Here is a 26538-nt window from a genome sequence, read left to right as displayed (position 1 = left end):
ATTGACATCATCAGGTCCTGGAATGTCCTTTGAGTAGCTGAGAAAAGGGACGTTTTAGGAATATTGCATGTCCTGCATCCTTAGATGACCCCAACTTTTTTTGATGCCAATCTGTAGAGCTCATCAAGGACATCCTAGAAAAACCATGTCTTTTTCTCTTGCGGCAGGATTTGTGGACTCTAGAGCTAAAAAACGAAAAAAGGATAATTTTCTCGATGCCTTATCTCCGCAGGACATTCGTCGAATTCGACAAGACACACTTTTTTGGATATTCCAGGAGCAGGACTATCGAACTGCATTCAAGGATTCGCAATATCCCTTAATAAATATTGCTCGAATTTTTGTAAGGGGGAGGCTCAGAAAAATGGCCAAAAATCGCAAAAAAACAATAAATGTCCTCATAACTCAGTCATTTGAAGGACGAACAGGACGTCCTTTTGTCAGATTGTAGGCCTTAAATGTCCGCTTCGACTGACGCTGAAAAGTCCTGGAAAGTCCTTCAGAAAACTGAGATAAAAGGACTTTTCTGTTTGACGAAAAAAGGCAAATATCTCGCGAGTCCTTTGAAGGATCAGGACGAAAGTGGTGTCAAAAAACTCGAACCATCAAGATCAACCTCCGGTGCAAAGGACATCTCAGTAGTCCTGCGGAGAGCTGAGATATTAAGGATTTTATTGTTTTGGTCCAGTTTTTTGGATACTTGGTTCAATTTGGGACTTGGGAAAAATTACAAGTCCAAAAACTCTTGAGCTAGAGTTATTGCTGTTGTGGTTGTTGTTGTTGTAATTGTTGTTGTTGCTGTTGTAATTTTTGTTGTTGTTGTAGTAATTTTTGTTGTTGTTGTAATTGTTGTTGTTGTTGTTGTAGTTGTTGTTGTTGTTGTTGTTGTTGTAATATTTGTTGTTGTTGTTGTTGTAAATGTTGTTATTGTTGTTGTAGTTGTTGTTGTAATTGTTGTTGTTGTTGTTGTTGTAATTGTTGTTGTTGTTGTTGTAGTAATTGTTGTTGTAGTAATTGTTGTTGTTGTTGTAGTAATTGTTGTGGATGTTGTTGTTGTTGTTGTTGTAATTGTTGTTGTTGTTGTTGTTGTTGTTGTAGTTGTTGTAATAATTGTTGTTGTAATAATTGTTCTTGTTGTAATTGTTGTTGTAATTGTTGTTGTAATTGTTGTTGTTGTTGTTGTAATAATTGTTGTTGTTGTAATAATTGTTGTTGTCGTAATTGTTGTTGTTGTAATTGTTGTTGTAGTTGTTTTTGTAATTGTTGTTGTTGTTGTAATTTTTGTTGTAGTTGTTGTTGTAACTGTTGTAGTTGTTGTTTTTGTACTATTATATACGATTTCCTTGGAATTGAGGTTTTTGAAGAATATAAAACTAGTATGTATGCATGCAAAATAAATCATGTCTTAATTAAAAACTACAATTAAATGTTTCTTCCTTTAATAAATATATTCCTTCTTTTATGCAAATCTAAACCTAAATTGTCCTAGTAGAAGATGTAGAAAAATATGACACGATCTTAAAAATACTTACTAGCTAACTTTTCCCCTCAAACACAACAATCAAAATTTAAATAATAAGATAACTTTGAGAACATCGTTTGCCTCTTATATCTGGAAAACCTGGTTCCAATTTCTCTTTTCTCTCAATTTGGCCCTGGAAAATTAATTAAATAACAATAATTCTTGGCAATTTGATGTAAATCTCTCTCTCTAGGGGCGAGTTTGGTGTTTAGAATAGTCTCAAATATTCTCAGGTATTAGGAATGTTATGCAAATAGTTTTCGGTTGCTCAGTTGCTCGGTTGCCATATCTGTGAGCAATCAAAGTTTTTGTTGGCACATTAAACCACATTTGGCAATTAATTTGGCTTAGTTTAGTTTAGTGCACTTCCGCGCACACGGCAGACATTTTGTCGCACCACCGGATGGACAACAGGAACGAGCGAATTCATGAACGCTGGAAAGCAGCTTTAGTTTTTACTACAACCATTAAAAAGGAGGTGGATGAAGAGGATGGGGAGGATGGGGAGGAGAAGGAAGTGCTCCACCCCAGGAACAAAAACAGAATGTCGCTCATAACTCAAAGCCATAAACACAGAGGACAGCACAGAGAGTGCATCTCGTTGTTAGTGCAATGCTCATGCTGTGCCGATGCCCGTTGCACGATGATGCTCCATTGTGCGCGACATCGCAGCCCCCTTTGTTGGTTGGTATTGGTGAGTGTATTTAACAATTTTGGCAATGCTCTTTGGCTGGCATCACCTGAAATCCAGCCCGGACCCCATTGACCTGGCAGGGCGGCTTCCATAGTCGGGTGGTGGCTTTGAAAGCCAAAGCTGAAATCAACTAACAACATTAACATGGCAACGCAATTTTCACGATAGAGAGAGACCCGATAGATAGACGAACGACGCGACGTGGGTGAGCGGGTGGGTTGGTTTAGAGTTTTTGGTTGCTCTGCTCTGCTCTGCCAGACAAAGCAGACAATAAGCGGCACTCTGGCATTTGTGATGGCTGCCAATGGCTGCCCTGGTGGTTATTGCATATGCATACACCGAAAATTGTAGCGTGCGACAGAGTTAAATAGGTAAAGATACCCGTCGCATGCGGCCAAGAGGGGGGAGGCAAACGGGCAGTCAGGATGCTGGGGCAGCATTTAGGTACTCAAACGCCGTTGTCATAGTCATTTGCCATACGAGATGCAGCAGCAGCAGCAATACTAGAGATAGGGGTCTCTCTCTCTTTCTCTCTCTCTCTCTGTTTCTCTCTTTGTCTAACGGCGTCACATATGCCCCTAACGATAATAGTTTTCTGCGTAATTTGTTCGCAATTTCAGAGAAGCATCGTGAAAACTTGTCCAACCACCCAACTTCTACCCTTTGGCCAAGCCCTTCTTCTGCAGCTTTGCCATTGCGAGAATATTGCGTATAATTTAGTAGCCCATGACTGGGCGGCCGTAGATGGGGGGGCTGATGGGTTATTTGGGTTGGCGAGACAAATGGCAAGAGTGAGTCAAACGAATCGGCTACAGAATGCCCTTTACTCGCTGACACTTCTCGCCTTAACTCGTTAAAATTCATTTTAATTTGCACTGACTGTACCCGTTGTCGTTGCTTTTGAGGCTGCCGCTGCTGCTGCTATCGTTGGCCATGGTAAAGAGACACCGCACGTGTCGCCAATGCCGCGCCGCATCCTGCGTAGCTTTATAAACAATTTTGAATTTTGCGGTTTCGCGAAAATTAATGGATGCCTCGCTTTTGTGCGGTTTTCAGATCTACACTACAGCCAGACACCCAGCCACCAGCCACCAGACACTCTGCGCAAGTTGGTCCAAAAATTTTTGGTGGGGATTTTAGTCATTAGCGTTTTGCGTTGTGCTCTCTGGAAAATTGGGATGGTTTGCTTGTTTGACGTCGTGATGCGACGACGGTGGCGGCAAGAAATTGCAGCTTAAAGCAGCCTCAGCCAAGACATATGTGGGTGGGCGGAGGAGGTGGCGAGGGGGTCTTAGTAGGAGCAATCAATTAATGCAACAACCGCAGTCAAGATGCGGTGGGATAGAAGCGAAGCATGGTGGCATGCCACTTTTGAAAATGTTGGAATTCGAAACTCACGCACAGATGGATAAAAGTTGTTGCATCACTGCATCAACTGAGGAGACTTGAAAAAGTGCAGCAGCTCTTCCTTTCCTTTTTTTTTTTGTTTGCCTTTTTTTTACTCTTCACTTTTTGCTTTGCTGCTGATATTTTAGATTGTCAGGCAGACAGCCCGGTCTCTCTGGCCGCATGTGTGTTATGAATAAGGCAAGAAACTTGTGCTTTGCTTTTCTGCTATCAGCCAGCGCAAAAGAAGCCAGCAGCCATGGTTAATAAAACAGACAAACACTCAAACTTGTGCTATAAAAATATCTAGCGGGTGGCTGTTGAATGTGAATGTAAGCGAAGCGAACAGAGAACGGAGAGAGTTTTTTAAGTTGCCTGCCTCCATGCGTTGTTTGCTTGCTAAACAAGTGCTATTAAAAGAATATAAAAATGTGGAAAGGTGCAGATATCCTGCAGCAGTCGTTAAGGGTCGTGTCCCGTGAGCAAAGAAGCAAAGTGGAGGGAGGGGGAGGGGCAGGTAGTTGGAGGATAGAAGGTATTGTGACGATCTACTCTGTAATAAGCTGTAAGAGAAATCCTTGTGCAGTTGACTGGATTCTTTGCCACCACTCCCTGTCTCTCTCTCTCTCTCTCTCTCTCTCCCCCTCTCTGTCTCTCCTGTTTTATACTTGAGAACTTAGGTGCACTTATGTAGTTGGCCTTTTGGCGTTTTAACAAAATATATGCACGAAACAAAGGCAAATAACTAATGCACTCAAATTTTATATGCTTAGTTTTTTTTATTGTATAATATTTTTAATAGCATACACACACACATACATAAAAATGGTGGCGCGAAATGAGATGCAAGCTCAGAGTCATTCACACGTTTTCTTTTACCGAAGTTTTCTCTATGAAAATTTCGAAATATTTTATCACCTGCGGCAAGTGCAATACGCTTACACTTCGAAATATTGAAAATGCGCAGAACCTCATATGCTCGACCACCTATATTCAGTAGGATTTTGCTATTCTACGTGACTGGAAATATTCATTGCACTTACCATTGGCCACCAACTGAAATGGGCATTGCAACTAAAGCGCCAGCCATCAACCTCTACCCAATGAAACGGCAAATGCATTCGTATTGCAGCAATCAGAAAATTATTCATTCATTGGATTTCAAAATTGGTTCTAATCAAGGGTGCTCAGTACATGTTCTCTAGTTCGTATACTAGACTCGGTTTAGAATTAGAATGAACTATTGATGAAGGGGTTAAGCCACTTCTGAATTTCCTTGCTATCTTTGATATTTAAAACATTTTCTTATAAGATTTCTACGATTTCTGAAGCTACTTTGCAAATTCGAAAACTATATTGCATATATTTACTTTTCATAGTATACTTACTTGGGCTTTACTAGACCACCAAATGTGTAGCATACTTATTTGGGCATTTGCTAGTTAATAACTTAAAAAATGTTTAATAGCTTTTGTTTTTATTATTTTTTTTATTGGTTTTCCATCTTGTTTTGTTTGTGTGTTTTTTGTTTTGTTTTGTTTTTTGATTAACATTTTTCACATTTTTATTTGATTATTTCTCTCTGTATTTTCTTTTTTTGTTTGATGCATTTGCTGCGGGGGTCACAATTTTTATATGCATTTATTAACGTGTTTGCTTGCTTGTATGTGTGTGATGTTTTTATCGTTTTTTTTTTCTTTGCGTGTGTGTGTGTGTGTAATAGGGAACATTGATCGGTTTGATTGAATTGGATAGACATTGATAGTCACTTAATTATGACATTCGGTTGCTTGTACGCTCGGTTTTCAATATATATGTATATGTATGTAAATTTGGTTTTATAGCATTCTTCTTCCATGGTACAGTTATTTTTAATGGATAATTTGTGTATGTGTGTCATTTCTTTCTATGGATGGGATGGATTTTTGTCTTTGTTTTTCATGGAAATTTGTTTAGCTTTTTATATGGAAATCAAATATCTCTGATTGTTCTTATTCAGTTTGGTTTGGATTGAAACAATCAAAAATTTTAATATTTCTCATAATTGGTTTTTGCACTTTGAGTGGGTGTTTGGATGTGTGTGTGTGGTTAAATGCGTGTTTGTATGTATGGGTTTTGGGGCAGGGGTTTTGAATTTCTTATACGCACATACATAAATGGTTCTTCTTTAATTATCAGAGTTTATATATATATATATTTAAATATATATATTTATATGTACATGCACAACATTGAATCATTTATTTATATGTATGCCATTCAGCTTACATTATAACTATGTATACACATTAAATATAATTATACTAAATACATCAAATACTTTTCCTTTGTTTTCTTTTGTTTAAGTTTTTTTCTTTTCATTTTCTTTTTGCTTTCATTTTAAATGTTTTTGTTTTTATTTTTTGTTCGTTTTCATTTTGCTCATAATTTTCCAACATGTTCAGCTATAACTTCTATTTCATATATCCATAGTTGTATTCATATTTTTATATAGATTTTATGCATGGCTTTATCTGGCTTTGGTTGGCTCAAATAACATTTAGTATATGTATATATATATATATATGTATGTATATATATAGATTTGCATGTATTTTATGTAAATTGATGCACAAGTTGCCATTTTTTGTTTTGGCCTTTTTGAAAAAACTCTCTTTGCCAGGTTAAAAAATAAATCAGTTTTTTAGTTTTCTTTTTCATGTTTTTCGTGTTAATAACATTGTCGTTTCATCGCTTAAAATCACAACTTATAAAAATTAGATGCTCTTCTTCTTCCTCAATTGAAAGTACTTTTAAATTTTGGTTTTTCATTTTATAATTTTTTGGGCTCCTCGTGTTTAATTTTTGTTTCGTCATCTTTATTTTCGCTTTGTTTTGTTCGTATGTAAAAAATAGTTTACCTACAATTTGTATTTTGTTGTTGCCTTTTTGTTTATCATTTTTTTTTTTTTTGGTTTTTAGTTTCCATTGTAAATACCATAAATAATAGTGTTTCGTTCACATACATATAGCACATATGTAGATATATAGTATATATATATATATGTATGTATATATAGTATATAGTTTTACATTTACAATTACTTTCTTAACATAAACATTGACTAAACTTTTGTAATTTGCTTTTCGCTACTTTCACTTTGCCAGCTACCATCAATATTTCCATTCCCTTCCCCCGTCTCTCTCACTTTTCTGGGGGGGAACCAGAGCGGGATACGAGTATTTGTTACCTCTTCTTTTGTTTTTGTTCTAAATATTTCACTAGGTTTTGCTTTTTTTGGGGTTTTTACTTATTACATTTACATCAAACAGAATACAGTTAGATGAATAATTCGCCATTTCACAATCTTTTCTTTATGTTGATTTGCCTTTTAGCATATCATGTTTCTATGTTTAGTGATTTATGTTTTGTTCATTAACTAATTTTCCATTTATTTTTAGTTTTGGTATGTGCAATTATTCTACTTTCATTTTGCTCGTTTACACAATTATTTATTTATTTTTTTTTATGTTTTTGTCATTTTTTTTGGCTTACATCAATTCTGTTTTAATTGCATCGGTTTTGATATCTTTCGGAATTAACACTCATTTATGTGGACTGACTGGATCGAAGCTAATTAATGGTGGAACATTTTGCTTGTTTTTACCTACATACATATGCTTTTTTAATATATATATTTTTATATATAACTAAATCTCATCTTCTTAAAAATATTAAACAAATTTTGCTGCACCTTTTTTTTCGAGAAAATTCAACAGTTTTATCCCATTTTTGTTTTCATTTTTCTTACTTATTTTCATTTTATAGATCATATACAGGATAGTGTATGCATATGGCTGACGGGAGAGGGGGCCAAAAATTTTAAAATGTAGATGAATTTTCAGTCAATGAAACGATCCCATATAGCTTTGCTTTTTGTTTTTTACTTTTTCACTATCTTTCTCTTTGTGTTTGTTTGTTATCTCTTTGGTTTTTTTTGGTTTTCTTGTTGTGTTAGACTACAAATATCAGCTTAAAATACACTTATATGGCTAAATCCAATTAGAAACATAATTGAAAATCTTGATCTTTCACTTTTCTCTCTCTCTCTCTGTGACTCTCTCTCTCCATATCGTTTGTCCCTTTTCATTGGTAACCACAAAATGTTTATTTTTGTTTTTGTTTTATTTTAAGTACGTACATAGCCTTTTAAAATACATTTAGACATTTTTGCTTATCACCCCCCAAATTGAGAGGGTGAATTTCAATTGTGTGGGGGCTGCTTTTGCTATCATCGTCGCATGTCGTCGACCCCTTTGACAAAAATAGACACAAATAACATGCATTCAGTTTATGTTAGTAAATTTACTTTTGTTTTTTTAATAATGAAATTATGGCTGCTTTTTGGCCATTTACAATTATTAACTATTTTTGTTTTTTTGTTTTGTATATGCCATCGATATATATATATGTATGTGTGTATGTTTGCTTGCTTGCTTTCTAAGTGGATTCGTGTGAATTTGCCCTCAAATGAATTTGAGTTTCGGCACAGCCGCAACTAGTTTGCATTTGGGGTTTAGTTTTTATTTTCAAGTGTATATATATGTATGTAGGTATTCATGTTCAGTACACTCGGAGAAAAAAGAGTAGCAAAAGTGAAACGAAAGCTAGCAGTTAATGCAGTATTTTTTGAATCAAAGTTCTTTTCAATTGTACGTTTGGAGGGCAATTTGACGAGAGTGATGAGGCGGCTTGTCGAAAACATATAAAAATCTAAATAGTAACATGAAGACAAAATCAACAACCAATTTTGATTTATAGTGAATTGATTGTGAAGGCAAAAAATCATTTGCTGTATATATAAGTATATAAAAACCTTCAACAATCAATGCACATTTAACAATTCTCAGCTCCAGAAGAAAAGGAAACTGGAGTTAGTTTCATTTGGATTCAATTCAGTTTTTTTTTTTTTTTTGGTGTGGCGAGTGTATATAGAGTGTGTGTGTGTGTGTGTTTGTATATATATGTACATATATTAGGAGTGCAAATCGATCAATTTACACTTCTGGTAGGCTATAAACTTGGGCAACTGGGATTGGTTGCTGCTGTTGTGGTTGTAATTGTTGCTCGTTGTTTGATACCTGCTGCTGCTGCTGTTGCTGTTGCTGCATCCAGTGCGTTGGATAATACAATTGTGGAACATAATGTGTTTGTTGTTGTAATTGTTGTTGTGGCTCATGTTGTTGTTGTTGCTGATGGTGGTGATGATGATGTTGGTGGTGGTGCTGCTGCTGCTGCTGCTGTTGCTGATGTGGTTGCTGTTGCAGGTGGTGCTGTGGTGGTGGTGGTGGTGGCTGGTAAAGTGTCTCCTTCACATAATCGCCGCCGCCAGACATTAATGACGGCTGCTCCTGCAACTGTTGCGCCATTTGAGTTACTGGCTGTTGCAATTGCAGTTGCTGCTGTTGTTGCTGCTGCTGCTGCTGCTGCTGCTGATGTTGTGGTTGGTGAGAGGGATACATGGCCACCCCTCATGGTAGCTACACAAGCAAACTGGGTGCCAACCACTCATCCTCCGCCAGCTGGAATGGGCACATACAGAAAACAGAATTCATAATCACAATCAGTCACATGTGAGAACTTTAAATATTTAGATCCAATCAGTCGAACTTCACTCACCTGCGGACTGACCTGAAACTGTTGCATGGGATATGCCACAACTCCTGTGGCTTGAGGCAATGCACTGCCCACACTCTGTGTTATCTGTGGAGCAGTGCCAGCTGTGGCACTGGTCAGTTGGGCCTGCTGTGGCACACTTTGCCAGGTGCCAGGCAACTGAACGCCCATTCTAAAAAAAGCAGAAGCAGAAAAAACACACACAAAAATAAAGATGAACACACACAGGGACCAGAAACTGTTTGTGTGAGTGTTGGTTGTGCTTCTTACCCCATATAACCGGCCTGCTGGTAGCCCGCGAATTGACCGTAGGTGAAGCCCTGCATGCCCTGCAGGAATTGGCCCGGCTGCAAGGTACTGGCCGGCGCTGCTGGGGGATATGTTGGAGCCTGTGGATACCAATAGCCGGCCACCTGCTGTCCATAGGCAGCCGCTGCAGCGGCAGCAGCTGCGGCCGACCCAAACGGAAAGCCCTGGGCAAGAGCCTGGCCGGCAATGGCCGACATGTGGTTGGGATCACCGCTCTCCTTGCCCCACGCGCACTTCACTGGCTGCTGGTTGATTTCCGTATTGTTAACGGCCACAATGGCATGGGTGGCGGCCTCTTTGGTTGAGAAGCTGAAAGCATATAAGAGAAAGAGGGAGTGCGAGAGAGAGAGATCCAGAGAACATTTTAGTTAGCATGGAGCGGCTTTAATTTTCACTTGATGGGCCAAAAACAAAAGCATGAAAGTGGAACACGCGTCTAAGGACCAACTCGACACTGCTGCATCTGCTCAATGGTCCACTTGTAATCCCCAAGCTCATTTATACAATAAAATGCCAAACAATGCCAACTCGCTCTCATGCTTTTGCCATGTGCAGTACACAAATTAGAGAACTCTAACAAATGGGCTCACGAACTGAACTGAACTGGCCATCTATACAATTGCTGCATTGCTTTAACAATTAATCTATGGAAATATAATCCCCCTATTCACCACGTTTACTATTTCTATCTGGCTTAGTTTTGTTCAATGAAAACAGAAGAACTTAAAATTTTGAAGTGATTTGCCCTTTCACATATTGATTCCGGGCTTTGATACTTACCGCACAAATGCATAGCCTTTGTCTTTGAATACCCTGATCTCCTGTATTGTGCCGTATGGAGAGAAGGTCTTCTGCAATATATCTTCGTTTAGGAAACCAGAGAGAGCTCCATTAATTCCACCACAATAGACAGTGCAATTGGTGGGGCTACTCTGATTGTAAACCTCATCGAAGGTTAAGGGTTTAGCGTTCACTGTAAAGGCAACGAGAATGGTTAAGGATCAAAATTTTCCAAATTTTAACATCCAATACTTACTGTCTGCCTTTGTTGCTGGCGGCTTACGTGTGGCCCAGTTGGTGCGTATCGAACGGGAGCCAAGCCACTGGCCATTCATGGCAGTGATGGCGGTTTCTGCTTCCTGCAATAACCAAAAACGAAAAAGAAGAAAGCACAAAAAAAACACAAATTAAATGGAGAGCAATTAGCTAAAAGCCTAGCGCCATTTGCTTGCGTTTGTCTAGCCGTTTAAGCCGCTTAAAACGGCCGCTAAGACCAGCCCAAAAAAAAAAAGGAGTACATATATATATCTATATATATATATACAATGTATATAAACAAACAGCTCAGAAAGTGTTAAAGAAAGTTGACAAAAAAATAAACGCAAAAGTTAGTCCTTGTGCCTTGGCACAGACATTGTTGTTGCTGCTGTTGTTGTTGTTCGTTGGTTGCCGTTTGATATCCTGGGTTGCAAAGGCTTTTAAATTTCTCGCGAGACTTGTGACGAGACGAAAAGTATGAGGGGGTGAAGTAGTTGTAAGACTGGGCGCATACGTAACATTTACAAGGCCATGCACAAATTATAATTTCAATTTCGCATAAAAGGTAATTCGTGCGTATCAAACGTGATTCATGCCAAAATGATTGCAACTGGCAGAAAGACTTGCATGCATTCAGGACTCACTCTAAATGTGTGTGTGCGTGTGTGTGTGTGTGTATGGTGGGCGTTTCATAGCAATTTACTTGCGGCACACCAAAGACCGAGCCGAGCTGAAGCCAATGCCAGAGCAATGCAATAATGGCATTTGTTGGCATTTGCGGTATTACAGACGTTGCTGCTCATTGCACGTTCCATGAATGGCACAGGGCAAAAGGGGAAGGATGGGGATGGGAGGGGAGAGCTCCTCTCGACGCGTCTGTGGTTGGCAGTAACTGTAACTAGGCGGCGACTGCTTCAGGTTTGTTGCTTTTTTCTTTCCGTGGCAGTTAATTCGCCTTGGTTTTCCAACGTGAAACTGGTACGTGCAACGCTTGAAGCCAATGTCAAAAGCCTTTGATGTGCAGAGACTGAAAAAACGTTCGGCAACAAATCTGATCAACCGAATAGTTTCGGTTACTTAATGGAGGAATGAAACTAAAAAAAAACACTTTTATGACTACATCTGATGGACAAAAGAGTAATAGAAATCAACAATAATTTAATCAAGATAATTATTCAATACCTACAAAATATTTGCTCTCTCTCTCTTTCTCTCTCTTGCCTTCTCTCTCTCTTTTGCTGACTCTTTAATTGTGGTTGAAGTTGAACAACTTGAGCAAAAGTCAACAATTGAGTGCCTGCCCCCAGCGATAAACCATGCAACTGTCGCCCAACTTGGGTCATAATTTAATGTAAATGTGTGTGTGAGTGTGTGTGTGTGTGTGGTGCGTGTGTGTGTGCGTGTGTGTGTTCAACGTTGCCACTCAGTTTGCGTGCGTGTGCATTTTTATGCATTGCCAGTTGCATTTTTCATATTTGCATAAACTATAAATTTTACATTTTTTAAGCGATACGCATCGTTGATTGCCATGCGGCAGCAGCAGCAGCAACAACAACAATAGCAACAACCCTGGCTGGCGGTAGCAAACAATGCGACAGCACCACCACCGCCGCCCTTTGCCCCACCCCCCTTTGGAATGCCCCAAATGCCACAAGCCTGCCGCTTGCTTGCAGGGCATAAAATGTTATTTAAATATTTTACATTTATTTATCAGCCGCACAAACTTAAACATTACATTGCCACATGCAATATTTAATTTTTTTTGTCCCAATCTACATCCTTTTTTTTAAAAATACATTTAATTCTACCACAAACTTGAGTAATGCAATTTAAAGCACTGTTCTCTGTATGCCATTTGCAATGGCAATTCCAATTGCCATGTGTCAATGAAAATTGTCTTAACAGCGATCGAGTTGAACTTTGTCCACAACAAAAATGCAATGGACATGAACTGAGAGAGAGACAGAGAGAGAAAAGAACTGAAATGAAAGAAAACTTGTCGTTGCTGCAATGAACATTTCTCGGGCTAGCAATTTTACAGCTTTGACAGTTGTCGTCTTGCCCATGGTCAAAAGAAACTAGTAAACTTTATCAATCATTTTGGTGGTAAATTGCTTAGAAAACATGAAGCACTCACACACACAGAGAGACGCAGACACAGAGACATAGCAAAATGGGACGACCAGGAGATTGAGTCTACAAATTGTTTAAAGTAGTTCTCTATACATAAAGGACAACTTAAATTTTTCAAGTGCTCCTTGAAGTCGGTGTGAAAAACAAAATAGAACAAAAGGCAAAGTTACTGGCGCCTTTCAGTCATTTGTCAATTTATGGACCGCAACTTGTTCGTGCAACAATTCATGAAAATCCTTGTCAAGTGGCCAAGAAATTTCAATGTTAAACTATTAGTAAATTTATTGTGCCAAAAAGGGCCGAAAACGACCTCGTTTCGATGGCATCTGATGGGACAGCTTTTGAGCCAGTTGAGTCGCATTTTGTGTGGGTGTGTCTTTGTGGGTTTTTCGGTTAATCTGTCAGTTGTTGTTGCTGCTTGAAATTAATTAATTGTGAATGGGTAAAACTCTCAACTAATAGCCGAGAAAACTTGAACAATTTAACGTAACACAAAAGAAAGTCAATCCATGCAAAAGTATTGCCTACTTATGAGCGTTACCATTCGCAGGCTATGAATGGGCTATGAATTGTGACGAGGGGTGTGGGAGGTGGGGGTAAATTAATTTGTCTCTGATTAAAAGTCAAAGCGTCGACTGTTTGTTGCTGGCCAACAGTCAAAAAGTTTTTCGTTTTGGCTAATAGAACGACACGCAATAAACATTTCACTTGCCTTCAAATGACAATTTCCTGTTTTCTCTTGGTATAAGTTAATTAATTTTCATGGAAAAAAAACAACTTTTATGATACGCGCGACATTGAAATTTAAAGAAAATTTCTTCTTCTTCTTCAGTAAATTCAATTTCGAGTTGAAACTTGTATAAGTCAACTTTTTGCCTTTGCCTTTTGTAAATATTGATTACTTGATAAGGCGCAGAATCCTTTAATGCCCCATGCCTGTCACCCCCAACGACCAACTCCAGCCAAGCCTTTTGCTGCCTGCCTGCCTGTTCGAAGGATAGGAAATGAGACTGCTAAGCGGATGGGCGGGGCTATGGGCGGGTCATGGCTAAAGTTTTGTTGTCGAGCAACGCAAGAAACAAAACCAAAAAAGGCGAGCACACAAAATGAAATACCTTCATTAAGCGAATGAAGAAAAACAAAATAAGTTGAAGAATTTTTAAGTGGTTTAAAAGGGTTTTGTCATACACTTTTCATGTGAAACTTCGGGGGGGTTGCCACTGACTTTGAATCGGCAGTTCGGCCGTCTTGGTTCCTTGCCACAAATCGGCGGGCGTGTGCTGGTTGCGGCTGACATTTTGTGTGTGTGTGTGTGTGTGTGCGTTTACACGGACATAAGCCGAGAGCAAGACATTTTAAATGTTTATTAAAACAATAAGGAAATGGTTTGTGCCAAACAAAAAAGGCAAACAAGGAAACACACACACACACACACACACAAAGAAGAAGCAAGAAGGTGAAAAAAAGGCAAAGTCAAACACAAAAAGGGGATAATCCCCTGACACACATACACCCACAGTAAAATAAGAATGTGCTCGCTTTTCCTTGGTGACCATTATATATCTTGGAAAAAAAAAGAAACCAAACGAAAAGGAAAACCCGAAAAAAAGGTAGCAGACGCCACCAAGCAAAGTATTTAGTGCTGGCGCTTCCCCTTCTCCCAATCCTTCAGCAATTTCATTCAGACTAAAAGGTTCGACGCTTGGCCCAGCTTTTAAGCCGGTTTAGCTTTGTTCTACGGTCAGATTCATTAACGTGGCTATTTAGATAAGCATGGAAACATCAAGACATCCGAGGGCTTTAATAGCAACCAGCCAGGAAGCCAGGAAGCCAGTCCCAGAACGCATATTAAAGTCGGACGACAGCCGCAGATAACACGACAGAGTCATCCGATTGATGATGAGTTTTCGATATTTATAGAATAACTCAAGTGGCAAATCGTTTGCACACTTGAAATGTTGTCCCCACCATTGCACGCATTCCGAGAGGCATCCACTAGCCTGTATGGTGTTTGCCCGATGTTGATGCTGTGGCCAGATATGGCAGGCTCCTGTTACCACCACTAGCTCTGTCTTGGCCTCGTCCAGTCAACGGTAAAAAAGCAGTTTTCATTTTCTTCGACATAGGAGTGAGGGTGGGGCCCAAAAACGTTTTCGATTTTTGACCATTGCCTGGTTGAGTTAGGCTGCCAGTCAGTCAGGCAGGAGGCAGGCAAACAGTCAGACAGTTGGTAGGTTAGTTGGTTTGGTTGTTGACCAAAAAATCAGTATTTCACGCTAGAACGCATTTTTGTCAAGACATAATTCCAAGGGATTTATTTATGTAAGACATTTTTGCTGTTTCTCATTCTGTGTATCTCAGTTCCTTTGCCCCCCTCACGGCCACCCCTCACTATGAATTCGGTTGGTTTTTATAGTTACTGCCTCGAAGGTTTGGGGTTTTTTTGGTTTGGGTCTGGACTTTGGATGCCCTGTCAGCCGACGATGCCTTAGGTCATGTGGGTCATATGAATCCCTGGATGGAGAAGAGCCTATGTATGCGTGTGTAGGCAGTTTTCTGCTTCTCTCAAATCACTGTTTTGTTTTTTTTTTCTTCTTTCGAAATCATTATGAAAAGCATAAAATGAATGTCCAAGCCATTTATATTTATAACCAAGTTGTATTCGCTTGAGCAAATTTATTGAATCAAAGTTGGAAATTTCCGCTTGAATTTAAATCAATTTCGACGACCATGAGTTTAAATAAAAATGAACTTTAATTTCATTTCCAACGAGGTCCATTTGAATGTTCACAAATTAAAGCATTAATAATTTGGTCTAATAGAAAAGCAACTACTTATTTATGTATGCATACAAAAGCATGGCATAAACAAATTCATTAAGCAAATAACTCTGTGAACTATAAAGTTGTATAGACTTGATGCTAGAAAAAATAGTGAAAAGTCATACATATGAACGTAAACCAAATCAAGTTAATGTCTTACTCGAATTCGGTTAAATCAAATCACAACTTTAAATAATTGGACAAGTAAATAAACGGATGCTAAGCTACATAGTTTGATTTGCTTTTAATCTAATCTAAAGAATTATAAGAATCTATATTTAAGTTATTAATACTATTCTTTTCCTCTGTGAGTTGTGAGAAATCATTGACTGACTATTAAATACTTTGTTCTATTCATAGGAACGTTTGAGCGAGTAAAGCGATTTCAAAGACGTTTCACAAATGGTCTATTATATAGGTATATATGATTATAAAATCTATTAGTCTGTTTGTTAGTGTTTAAATAACTTCTTCTTACGTTTATGTGTTGCTTTTGACAAAAGTTATTCGGAGATTCAAATAAAAGTTTTTGCAAACTATCAATGAAAATTTTTCTACTAATGAAATCAATTAAACTTCTTTATATACTTCTTATGTAAAAAGTTAAGCTTAAAATGTTTTAGCTAATGTTTTAAAGTAAATTGCAGCTTTAAAACCAAAACTTAAAACTTTCTGGGAAGTAAATTTTAGTACAGTAAATGACAAATATGTTTTTATGTTTGTTAAAGTAATTTAACTTTTTGTAGCAGATTAAAGTTTAATGAATTCTTTGGATAATTCTATCGTTTTGTCATTTCTAGTATTTATGGATGGCATCAATATTTGTGTTTAATGTAGTTTTAAATAATTTTCGTTGTTGGTATTCTTAAAAAAAGAACAGGCCAATGTGCACTTTAATTTAAATGCACATGCACATGACGGGCGCATCAGAAAGATGAATGCAACATGAAGCAACAATAACAAAACCTGAGAATCATAAAAGAAACATCAGTAGAGAGTGCGGGTTAACCACGGGCATTGTGTCTCGCGACAACATCAACAGCAACAACAGCAACAACGGCAACAAATAATAATAATAATACAACAATGAGCTATGCAACACAAGAAGATGATGAAAAGAATGTGGCAAAGAGTGTGTATGTATGTGTGTGAGGGAGAAGGAGAGCGGCTGAAGGGGCAAGCCAATGTTGACTGCCAACCTAGAAACGTGGCATTATGATAAGAAGGAAGGAATGCCATGGGTGGGCGGGATGGCAAGGCTTTTGAGCTGCATTATATCTTGTTCGTTGCACACATTGTCAATTTTGGTGCAGCGGTAACTTTTAAATAAATTTAAGTGAATTACGTCGAGCAAAAACGAGAGAGAGAGAGAGAGGAAAAATATGTAAGAGCTGCTGCTGCTGCTGCTTCTGCTGGTTGTAATGCGATTAAATGCACCTTGAATCTGTCTGTCTGTCTGTCTGTCTGGCTGCTTGGTAGATACTCAGTTTGCTCTTTGTTTCTTTAATGCCTGGCAAATCAGTTGTGTGTGTCAGTAAGGACGAGGTACTACTATTACCCAACCAGGATGCAGGACATGGATCTGGCATTATTTCCTCCCTGTTTCTTGGCTGTTTTCTGTTAACTCTTACGCCTTCTGTGGTGCTTTTTTTTTTCTTTCTGTGTTGTTTTTGTTTTTTATGTCGAATGCAATAATATGTTAATATGCCTGCTTGTGTGACAATAACAGGCGCCGTCAATGACATTAGCATTTTTGAGCAGCTACTCAAGAAGGAACCGATGCTATAGCTCTCTGCCCCGCCTCTCTCCCCCATTGCTGCTCGTCAAGGAGGTAGTCCTTTTGCCCTCTCCTCGCCGCCCGCCTTGCCAACGACGACATGTTTATTGCGTTTAATGCTTGCGACAATTTTTTTCAACTGCACGTGTTTGCCTTTTGCTTTGTGGTACTTCTGATGTTGTTGCTGTTGTTGTTGTTGTTGTGATTTATGATGCTAATGACAGAGAGCCAAAATGGAGTAGAATCTTCTCGAGTTATGTCGCCGCGTCTCATCTTGCTCCTTGATGGTTATTAAATTATGGCAATTTGTATGCGTCATCAACGCTGGCAAACTCTGTTAACATAGTCTAAATATGTGTGCATTATCCATGCACATATTTGCTGTTGTTTATTTAAATTATGTTGGCGGCAAACAATTTGCTTTAAATATATATATACATATGTAGTTATTTTTTGGCGGCGGCTGCTGCTGCTGCTGCTGCTTGAGCTGATTGGGCATTATGCAAAAGCCTTGCGATTGGCAAAATGTCATGCGCTGGCGGAAGCGTAAAATGAAGAAAATGTTTCTTCCTTTTCCGCTGCCAGTTGCACACACACACACACACACACAGTCAAACACACATCCCACGTATTCCCTTGCATTCTGTGCAGTAAGCCATTCGAAAAATAACTTTTCAATTTCCGCAAAACCACAGAAAATATCAACTTTGCACAAAAATTTAATAAAACTTTTCGCATAAATAAAATTTGCATTAAATCAGCTGCAAGCTGATGGCCATACACAAGCGGGAAAGGGGAAGGGGAGAGAAGAGAGCAAAACGGCTTAGCAAGCCGGCGAATCTTGTGTGTATGTGTGTGTGTGTGTGTGTGTGCAAAACGCATGTCGAGAAACTTAATTTGAAATATTTGAGTTTGCTATTTGGACTGGTGCGTTTTGTATGTGTTTTCCTTCTGCTTTTTCATTTTACTTTTTTGCATTGAAACTAATCGAGAAAGTTCGAAAATTGGCACTGTCTTCCCCTCCCCCTGAATCACTCGCTGCGTTCAACTTTGACTCCCTCCTGGCCTTGGCAACACACGAATGAAGCGTAAAAAGTTAGTTAGTTAGTTAGTTAGCATGCACTCAGCATAATTTCAATATAATGCAAACATTTATTTATTACTGACATCTCTGAAACCTATATTGATCAAGGAAGGCGTTGGCCAAGTGTTGTGGAGATTATGTGGGAATTAAATTGGTTTGTTTTCAATCTCTTGGACGTCCGACACCTTGTCTTGAGCACATTTCAAGGCATTAGCATTAAAATTTAATTAACAATTTGAAAATTTGCCACACTTAATTGACTTGCAGCACCTTTGACTTAAACACCTTTTGGCTTCTGTCTCTGCAATCTGACTGTCAGTGTGACAGCTTGACTTGGGCATTGATTTTGGCTTTAGCTTTGGAAGAGATACACGCAGAATTATATAATATGTACATAAATACATACTTTTGTATATATGGATAATATCCCCTGCGCATTTTCTCTGCTTGGCTGACTGACACGCAATTCAACTGGCAGCTGCCTTTGATCCCAAAAACCTTGCCCTCAACGTCTAGTCTCTTTGTCGAATTTTCTACCTATTAGGCACATGAAATTCAATCACAACACACACACACACACACTCGTCTCTTTCTATTTATCTGCCTTCTTATATATGTATTGAATATGATGTGTAAATGTGGCCCAACTTAAAAGCCAAATCGAATCGTTGCTGTAAGCATTAAATCTTAAAAATGTTCGCGCTTGGTTGAGTTTTCGTAGCCGATATGCGGCAAAAATGCCACAGGTTGTCTTTTGATATGTAAAGTTTGTGTGTTTTTGTGGCTTGTCAACCAGAGCTGCTCTCATCTCCTGGTTTCATTTAATTAAGAATTCAAAGGTGAAACTCTCGAGGCTTTTGTTACCAACACACACTCACTTTTCCAGTTTGCTGTTTGCTCTTAAAATTAAGCTGAAAACTTGAATTTTGTTTGGTTTGGTTTGGTTGTGGGTTCGATGGAAGAATTTCTAATTGCTTTCATTGCTTTTGATGTTGTCACTCTTTTGCACTGGCTGGAATATCAAAATAGTTGAATTGCTTAAAAGCTATCAATTTGGCTTACCGATTTCTTAACAAAGCTGACAAAACCATAGCCCTTTGATTTCAATGTCTGCGGATCGCGCACAACTCTGCAGTCTCTGTAAATAAATAAATAAGCACAATATAACGATTTAGTCACTGTGAATTGTGTCTGTGTTCTTAGATTATTTGCCAAGTCCCCAATGTTGGCAGACACAAGCAATTAAAATGCTTCTCAATTTAATTTATTTAAGCAATTTGAAATTATCTCTTAATGTTGATAAAACTGACCCCACCCAAAAGGGGGACACAAGGACACACAAAAAGCGTCAGCAAATTAAAAAGTGAACGTTTGGCCAAAGCAAAAGTCAAGAGGCAAAGCCCCAACACCAAAGTCATCCTCATGGTGGCAAATCCAATAGAATTACATGTTAAGAAATATGAAGCGTATAAAGAGAGAAAAAAAAAATAGAAATGTTGAGAAAACGGATTTCGTAATGGAAGTGCAGATAGTGGGCCAGCCACTAGTGGGACCATTCCGACTCCTTAAGGATGTCGATGTCAGAGTGCAGTTTATGTGGTGGGCGTGGTGTATGGGATTTGCAGCTGCGCAAAACCACGTGCCGGACATTGGCATCGCCTGGCTGGCAACTGGCAACTGGCAACGGGCTGGCATTAGGTTTAAATATGTTCCCGTCTCAGCTAAGCCATGAAGAAATATTCTACCCTCGACTAAACGTGTCTCTCTCTTTACCCTCTCTCTATGTGTGTGGGTAACCCACTAGGCGGCCACCCGTATGTCGACCACGGCATTTAAAAAAAGGCCAACTTGATTGTAAATCACGATAAAAGTCAATTTTTAATATGAGTTTTAGTTTAACCCAAAAGGGCCCAGTCCTCTCTTCCTCCACCCTCTGGCGCACTCATGTAAAGTGGCCCACAAAAAAAAGAAAAGAAAGAAAATGGGAAAAAGAAGTATTTTAATGGCCTTTAGTTCTATTCGCTGACTATGGGCCGCTTCAAGGTTGCAATTTATGGCGCCAGAGCTGACCAAAAGCAAAAATTGCATTGCGATTGGCCTAGACAATCTCTCAATCGATACGCACATAAATATGGAAGAGTAAAGAACTATTTGTATCTCGCTCTATATATGTATGTATGTAGATTTAATTAAAGTTTAATATTTATTAGCTACCAAAGGACTTTGACTGCAATTGCTCTGCGTCAGAGTTCTACCTCAGATGGGGTTGTAATTTTGCCTGCTGTCTGTCTGGCACGAACACAGACAGAAATGGGGAGCAAACAAACGAACATGCCATGCAAAACTCCAGCTCCAACCCTCGCTGGGGGCCTGCAACGAGATGTCTGTCTGTCAGCATGGGTTCTGGGGTTCAACAAATTAAAGGCCATGCAAATGGATGTCGGTGTACATATATTTGTGTGCACCTTCCCATCCTCTGCTTGTATATCATATTTCACAATCGATAAACATCACAGCTCATATTTTCATAACGTTTTTGTTTGAATATTTTAACATGCACAGACAGTCAGACTAGAGAGAGAGAGAGAGAGAGAGTGAGGGGAAAGTGGTGAAGCAGCAAGGACTAGCAGAACCACAACAAGTCCTGATTGTGATTCAGTGTGAGGCAAGCGAATATCCGCAAGTGCTCTTCGTATCATGTTGCAATAATATATTTGAACATTTAACGTAAAACAAATATAACCTTTTGCCTTGAGGGCCAAAAGTGGGTGCATTCCATGTTCTTTGCTTCCGTCTTCCCTTTTTCGTTCCAATAGTTGGATTCACTTGCACTTACTTTGCCTCTCGATGACTCTCAAACTGTTGCTGCTGGAGACACCCCAAAATACTCACACACACACATACAAAAGTTGTTATCTTGCACGAAAAACTCAAAAATTTGACTACGGCTGCAGTGTCTGACTCTGTTTGTCTAAAGACTTGAGGTACGAGTGAAATATATAAGACAACAAATGAAGAATTGTTGCGAATAAACATACAGAATTTTAGATACTCTCCATTTGGCCACAGCTATTACTTTTTTGATACATTTACGAAAGCTTGAATCAGCCACATGTACCTAAAGAAAAACCTGCATCAGCAAACTGACTGTGCGTGTGTTTTGTTATAAAAGTCTGTGAGTGTGTGCATGTGTGTGGGTGTGTGTTTGGAAGGGTTCTTGGGGGTAAGGGAAGGCTAAGTAGAATATGCTTTGCTCTCTGCAGCAGCATTAGATCTAGCCAATCAATATCTTTTTTACAAATATTGGCAAAAGTTTTTGGCTTTTTTGGCTTTTGGTCCTGCCTGCTAGAGGAGAATAAATTTCAAAAATATGACTTCAGATGCATAAGTGTGTGAGTGTGTGTATAGATATTTTGCTATCTTAAGTGCATAAAACTATAACCGTTAAACAAAATATTTCGCACACGCACACAAATGCGGTTATCCGTAGTGTATACAAACATATATCAATTTTTTTTTTGTACCTCCCATATACACATACACAAACATATAAATATATATATGTTTGGCTTTATTCCCAAGCCTTTCGAGTAGATGTTGGCTTCCACAGATGTGTGTGTGTGTGTGTGTGTGTGTGTTTGGCAAGTTTATGGAGTATGAAGAGGGGTGGTTGGGTGAGGTGGCTAAGCGTTGAGCGCATTAGTCGAGGAGTAGTCGCTATTTTGGCTCTTACAATTGGTTTATGCAAACAATGCCCAATCTTTATCTCCCTCTCGCTCTCTGACTATATATAACTCTCTTTCTCTCTCTCTCTCTCACTCACTCTGCCTATTTCCCTCTCTCTCTCTCTATTTTGTTACATTCATACATACATATGTGGTGCAAAATTCTTTTGTATTTGAATTAAAATTGCATAGATGATTTATAGACAAAATGCTAGTTTCGAAATTTGTGGGGGTAAATAAGTTGAAAACTTATGCATAGAATTTTGTTTTTTTTTTTCTGCACAAAAAGTAAAGAAAAATATCGAAATACAAACTATTGATATGCCATGATATACGAGCTCAAGTGGTTATTGGAAAGCCTTAAACCTCCTTGGTTCAATATTGACCAAAGCAGAAGCAACTAAACTGTTATTATACTCCAATGCTCAAGATCGAAACTAAAGACAATCGTTGCGTACGACTCGAAGGCACAACATGCAAGTTAGTATAACCAGTAATTTGCAATTTCCTGCCCACTTACAAGTTGTCTATTTAAATCTCATTGTACTCATCGGAATTGTTGGCCTCAGATATACATACCACTTAATGGACATATAATTTTCGAATCGCATATACATATAAGTACGATGAGTATATACTCGTACCCATTGAAGGGCAAACACAAATTACTCAGTAGTACAAACAAATGGATAGCGATAACATCGCGTAGTCCCCATCATCATCATCATCATCATCATCTGCGATTGGCATTGGGTCTAAATCGTACTAAATCAATGAATTGCGGCTGTCCTTCAATTTCCTTTGCCCAATTCAATATATTGGCTCACTGCCGGCTGCCTGCCCAGTTCCAGTTCCAGAATCCCAGCAACGGCATCAGTAGATTCATTCGTTGGCAGCCATTGACTTGCGTGTTTGAAATATTGAAATATTCTCTTCGCTTTTTGCTGTCCATGTTTGCATATTGGGCTATTGACTGGGAGGTTTTCTCTACCATTTTCCTTTTTCTCTTTTTTTTGTGATTTTTCTATGAATTTTTACAAATTTTCCCAAGCATTTTTATTCGATTTGTTTGTCTCTTCCTGGCATTTTATTGGCCTGCTCGATGTGAATGGAGGATGAAGATGACGACGATGACGATGACGACGATGATGATGATGATGATGACGATGATTTCCATTTCCTGCTATGGCTTCATATGGTGGTTGGGGGTTACGGGGGGTATAGGGAGGCGTGGTTTATGTCTGTTACTTTGATCAGCGCTCACTCCATCAAATATTGCCAAAATACAGTTGTAAATTCAAATGAAATGCAAGCCGGTCGCATTGTTTAAGTTGGAAAGGGTCTGGCGGAATGAATGAATGTTTGGCATGGCTGTACGCTTTTGGCTGGGTGGGTGGTTGATGCTTTCTAGCTTTCTGGTTAACCAAATATTTAGAGTGTATTTCTTTAACATTTTATAAGCTTTTTTAGCCAATGCGTTTGCGTTCTTTTATTTGATTTGATTTGATTCTGCGGCCAATGGCAGATGTTGGCTAGTCAAGAATTAAGTAATAAATTTTTGGTTTTTTACAAAGCGCTAAATGTTACCTCAGCCCTCAAACCACTTCATTGCCCACTCACACTTTTATAGACTGATGTGGTTTGGGGCATGGCTCTCGTCGTCACGTTTGTCTCTTGAACCGTCGTTACATTTATTTACACTAACATGCAAAACTCGCTTTGAGACAATTTCATGCTCATCTGCATAAAATCAATTCCATTTTGGAGACAATTTGAAGATTGGAATACAAATTTCGAATTATCAACCTGGGACCAGAAAAAAAAGAGGACAACCAGAAGAAGTATAAGAACAAGAAGGAGAAGCAAAAAGGAGAAGGAGAAGAAGTCATCGCAATGGCAAAATGGCCCAAACCCCAGACCATTCTAGCTCATTCTATGCCATTCCCAGTAGCGATCGTAATCAGCATTGAACCCCGGCCCAGTTGTCCCCATTGCATTGGGGGCCATCTGTATCTATCTTATTCTCTGTGGCTGCTCGACTTGTGCCGCCGCCGTCGTTGTCGTTGCCGTTGTCGTTGTCTGCTGTTGTTAGTTCTTGGCCTGGTTGCTTGCGCCTTTTACCATTTCCGCACGGTAAACTGGTCCATCCAGCCGTTTACGCTGGTCGGCATCGGTGCTTAGTTTTTGCAGCACTTGCTAGTTGCGCATGCTGGCGCCTTTTGCCTTCGCCATGCATACATAATGCGCTAGGGGATGCCATTGACGCAGCTAGCATCTACGACAGCTTCACTAATTCCATAGCAGCCATTACGGCTCTCCCGACCCTTTCTCTCACCCTCATCCTCTGTGTATGTGTGTGTGTGTGTGCTGCAGCGGCAAATTATGTGGTGTGTGATTTGCCATGGACACGAAGTCTCTCACAGATACACAGAAAGACACATTCCTTTTCTTTTACACTTACATACATTGCTGGTCGAATTTTCATTTTCCTTTTTGCATTCGTGTAGTGAAAGCTTGAAAGACACATGGCATAAAAGAAGAGGGCCGATATTTTAACGTTAGTGAATGGCAGCTAGCGCATCCCCCTCATCCCTCCACCGCACTCCGACACAAAAAAAAAAAAAAGAAAAACATTTGCATGCAACTCGTTATGCCCGGCACTTGTGTGTTAAACTCGCGCTCAACTGCGTCTCCCTCAGCTCTGCTTCTCACGTACCAGCAGCTTGTGTGTGTGTGCATGAAAAAAACCATATCGATTTTGCAGTAAATAAAACATTCAAAGATTGAAGTTGCCGCTTTTGAGCCTAGCCGAATGGTGTCGCCTCTTTTTTTTATGGAGTACCAACATTGCCACAACCACTCAGCGGTGGCTTCACGGCGATTCTTTTTATAACTTCCGTTTCCTCTTTAGTTCGCGCACTCTGTCTCTCGCTTTCTCTCTCTTTTTTTTTAGCTGCCGAATGAAGGCCCCTGCCAAATTGTAAATATTTTTGTCGACCACGTAGTGGTGCAGGAGAAAATATTGCATTTTTCGCTTGGCATAATAAACGATGTGCCAAAGAAGCCAACAAAACCACCAGAAAATACCAACAGCTGTACCACACGTAGATATATCTACGTCTATATGCTAGCCAAATCGAACTATCCATATGCCGGAGGAGGGGAAAACTGAAAGTGCAAGGAATATGAGCTTAGCTGAAGGCCAGAAATGATATTAATCTTGTACAGAATGCATAAGAGAATGTAAGGCTAGAGGAAAGACAATCAGATCAGAGATCATTGAGCAAATGAGTTGTCAATAGAAACTATTTGCTTCAAGTATTGGTGTTCAACTGGGTCCTCCTTTAAACCACCGAATAGACCAACTCTAACATACAGTACTGTGGGAAAGGTCTGGCAATCCTATTCAGCCAGCCCTAGTTCAGTCAGCTGACTCGAAAAAGCGGAAGACAATCTGGCAAGCCGGTCGGACAGAGAAGCAGGAAGAAGACGAAGTTAAAGACGAAAAGACGAAGTTTTAAGACGAAAAGCCGAAAGTTTAAGAAGCAAAGACGAAAGACATTAAACAATTAATTATAATTATACCTACTATTAACTAAAAACCAATACTTATCTTAACATTAAATAAAACTAATATAAAACTATAACCGGGACTGTGTTTATTCGTAATACAATACCCCAGTCCCACAGTACTAAATATACGAATGCATTTGAAACATATAAGATCATTGTGTAACATTCAATTCGTTTATGTTTTGTTTGAATATATTGCGACTCACTCATTAACCCGAAGTCATTCAGCTTATTCTCATCGGTTTGAACATTCTGTCCAATTTGACATTATTTCAGAAAATAGATTTATGTTTCCTTTTAATGCGAATAGATTTTTGAGTTAGTGGTTAACAATCAATTTGTTTAACAGTCTAATAGTAATGGATCCATCTTCAGTATGGAAATTGCAGCCTTTAAATAAACTTGTCTCATACAATTGAAATTATTATCTTCTTTAATGTGAATTTCTCATTCCATTTTAGATAAACAACAGTTGATTATTGCAGCACTTATGAATATATATTAAAGCTTTTAAACCAGACCATAATGTGACTTTATGTGGATTTCAATTTAAATCAAATTGAATTAAATGCAATCAATTTCAATTTGCCGTCTCTTCTGTTTAGATTGATGCATCAAATAGATCTCCGTTAAGGCTTTAGTTTGATTTAATTTCAATTTTATATCAGTTTTGCTGCATTTTCATCAGCTAAAATGTTTAAATAGTTGGCTGTCTGTGGGTCAGAGTGTCGCCAGTCGATAGACAAATGGCAAAAAAGGATAAAAAACCAAAAAAAAAAAATATAGGAAATCAAATTACAAATGGCGCCGTTGTCACCC

The 26538-nt window shown here is 38.8% G+C and overlaps 2 protein-coding genes across 4 annotated transcripts in view; both read right to left on the bottom strand.

Moving 5' to 3' along the window:
• Positions 1–8568: 8568 nt before the first annotated feature.
• On the bottom strand, positions 8569–9104 carry LOC124459696 (GATA zinc finger domain-containing protein 10-like). The gene has a single exon (XM_047009219.1). It carries the CDS (start codon positions 9102–9104, stop codon positions 8640–8642), a length of 465 nt encoding a protein of 154 aa, XP_046865175.1. The 3' UTR covers positions 8569–8639.
• LOC6649448 (nucleolysin TIA-1) overlaps positions 9105–26538 on the bottom strand; it is a 98807-nt gene continuing 81373 nt past the window's right edge. For all 3 annotated transcript variants that reach the window (XM_047009217.1, XM_002072022.4, XM_047009218.1), the window contains 6 exons: positions 19484–19559; positions 10604–10706; positions 10348–10540; positions 9529–9876; positions 9262–9430; positions 9105–9164 (listed from right to left, as the gene is read on the bottom strand). In XM_047009217.1, the coding sequence (XP_046865173.1) occupies positions 9123–9164; positions 9262–9430; positions 9529–9876; positions 10348–10540; positions 10604–10706; positions 19484–19559 (931 nt within the window). In that variant the 3' untranslated portion in view covers positions 9105–9122. The remainder of the gene's footprint in view (positions 9165–9261; positions 9431–9528; positions 9877–10347; positions 10541–10603; positions 10707–19483; positions 19560–26538) is intronic.

The sequence above is a fragment of the Drosophila willistoni genome, chromosome 3R (assembly GCF_018902025.1).
Source record: "Drosophila willistoni isolate 14030-0811.24 chromosome 3R, UCI_dwil_1.1, whole genome shotgun sequence".
Lineage (NCBI taxonomy): Eukaryota > Metazoa > Arthropoda > Insecta > Diptera > Drosophilidae > Drosophila > Drosophila willistoni.
The sequence above is the reverse complement of the archived record's forward strand: the minus strand, read 5'-3'. Positions and strand labels throughout refer to the sequence as shown.

Bases quoted from the DNA above. Each gene is read 5' to 3' on its own strand.
- LOC124459696 (XM_047009219.1), bottom strand. From the start codon at position 9,104: ATGTATCCCTCTCACCAACCACAACATCAGCAGCAGCAGCAGCAGCAG.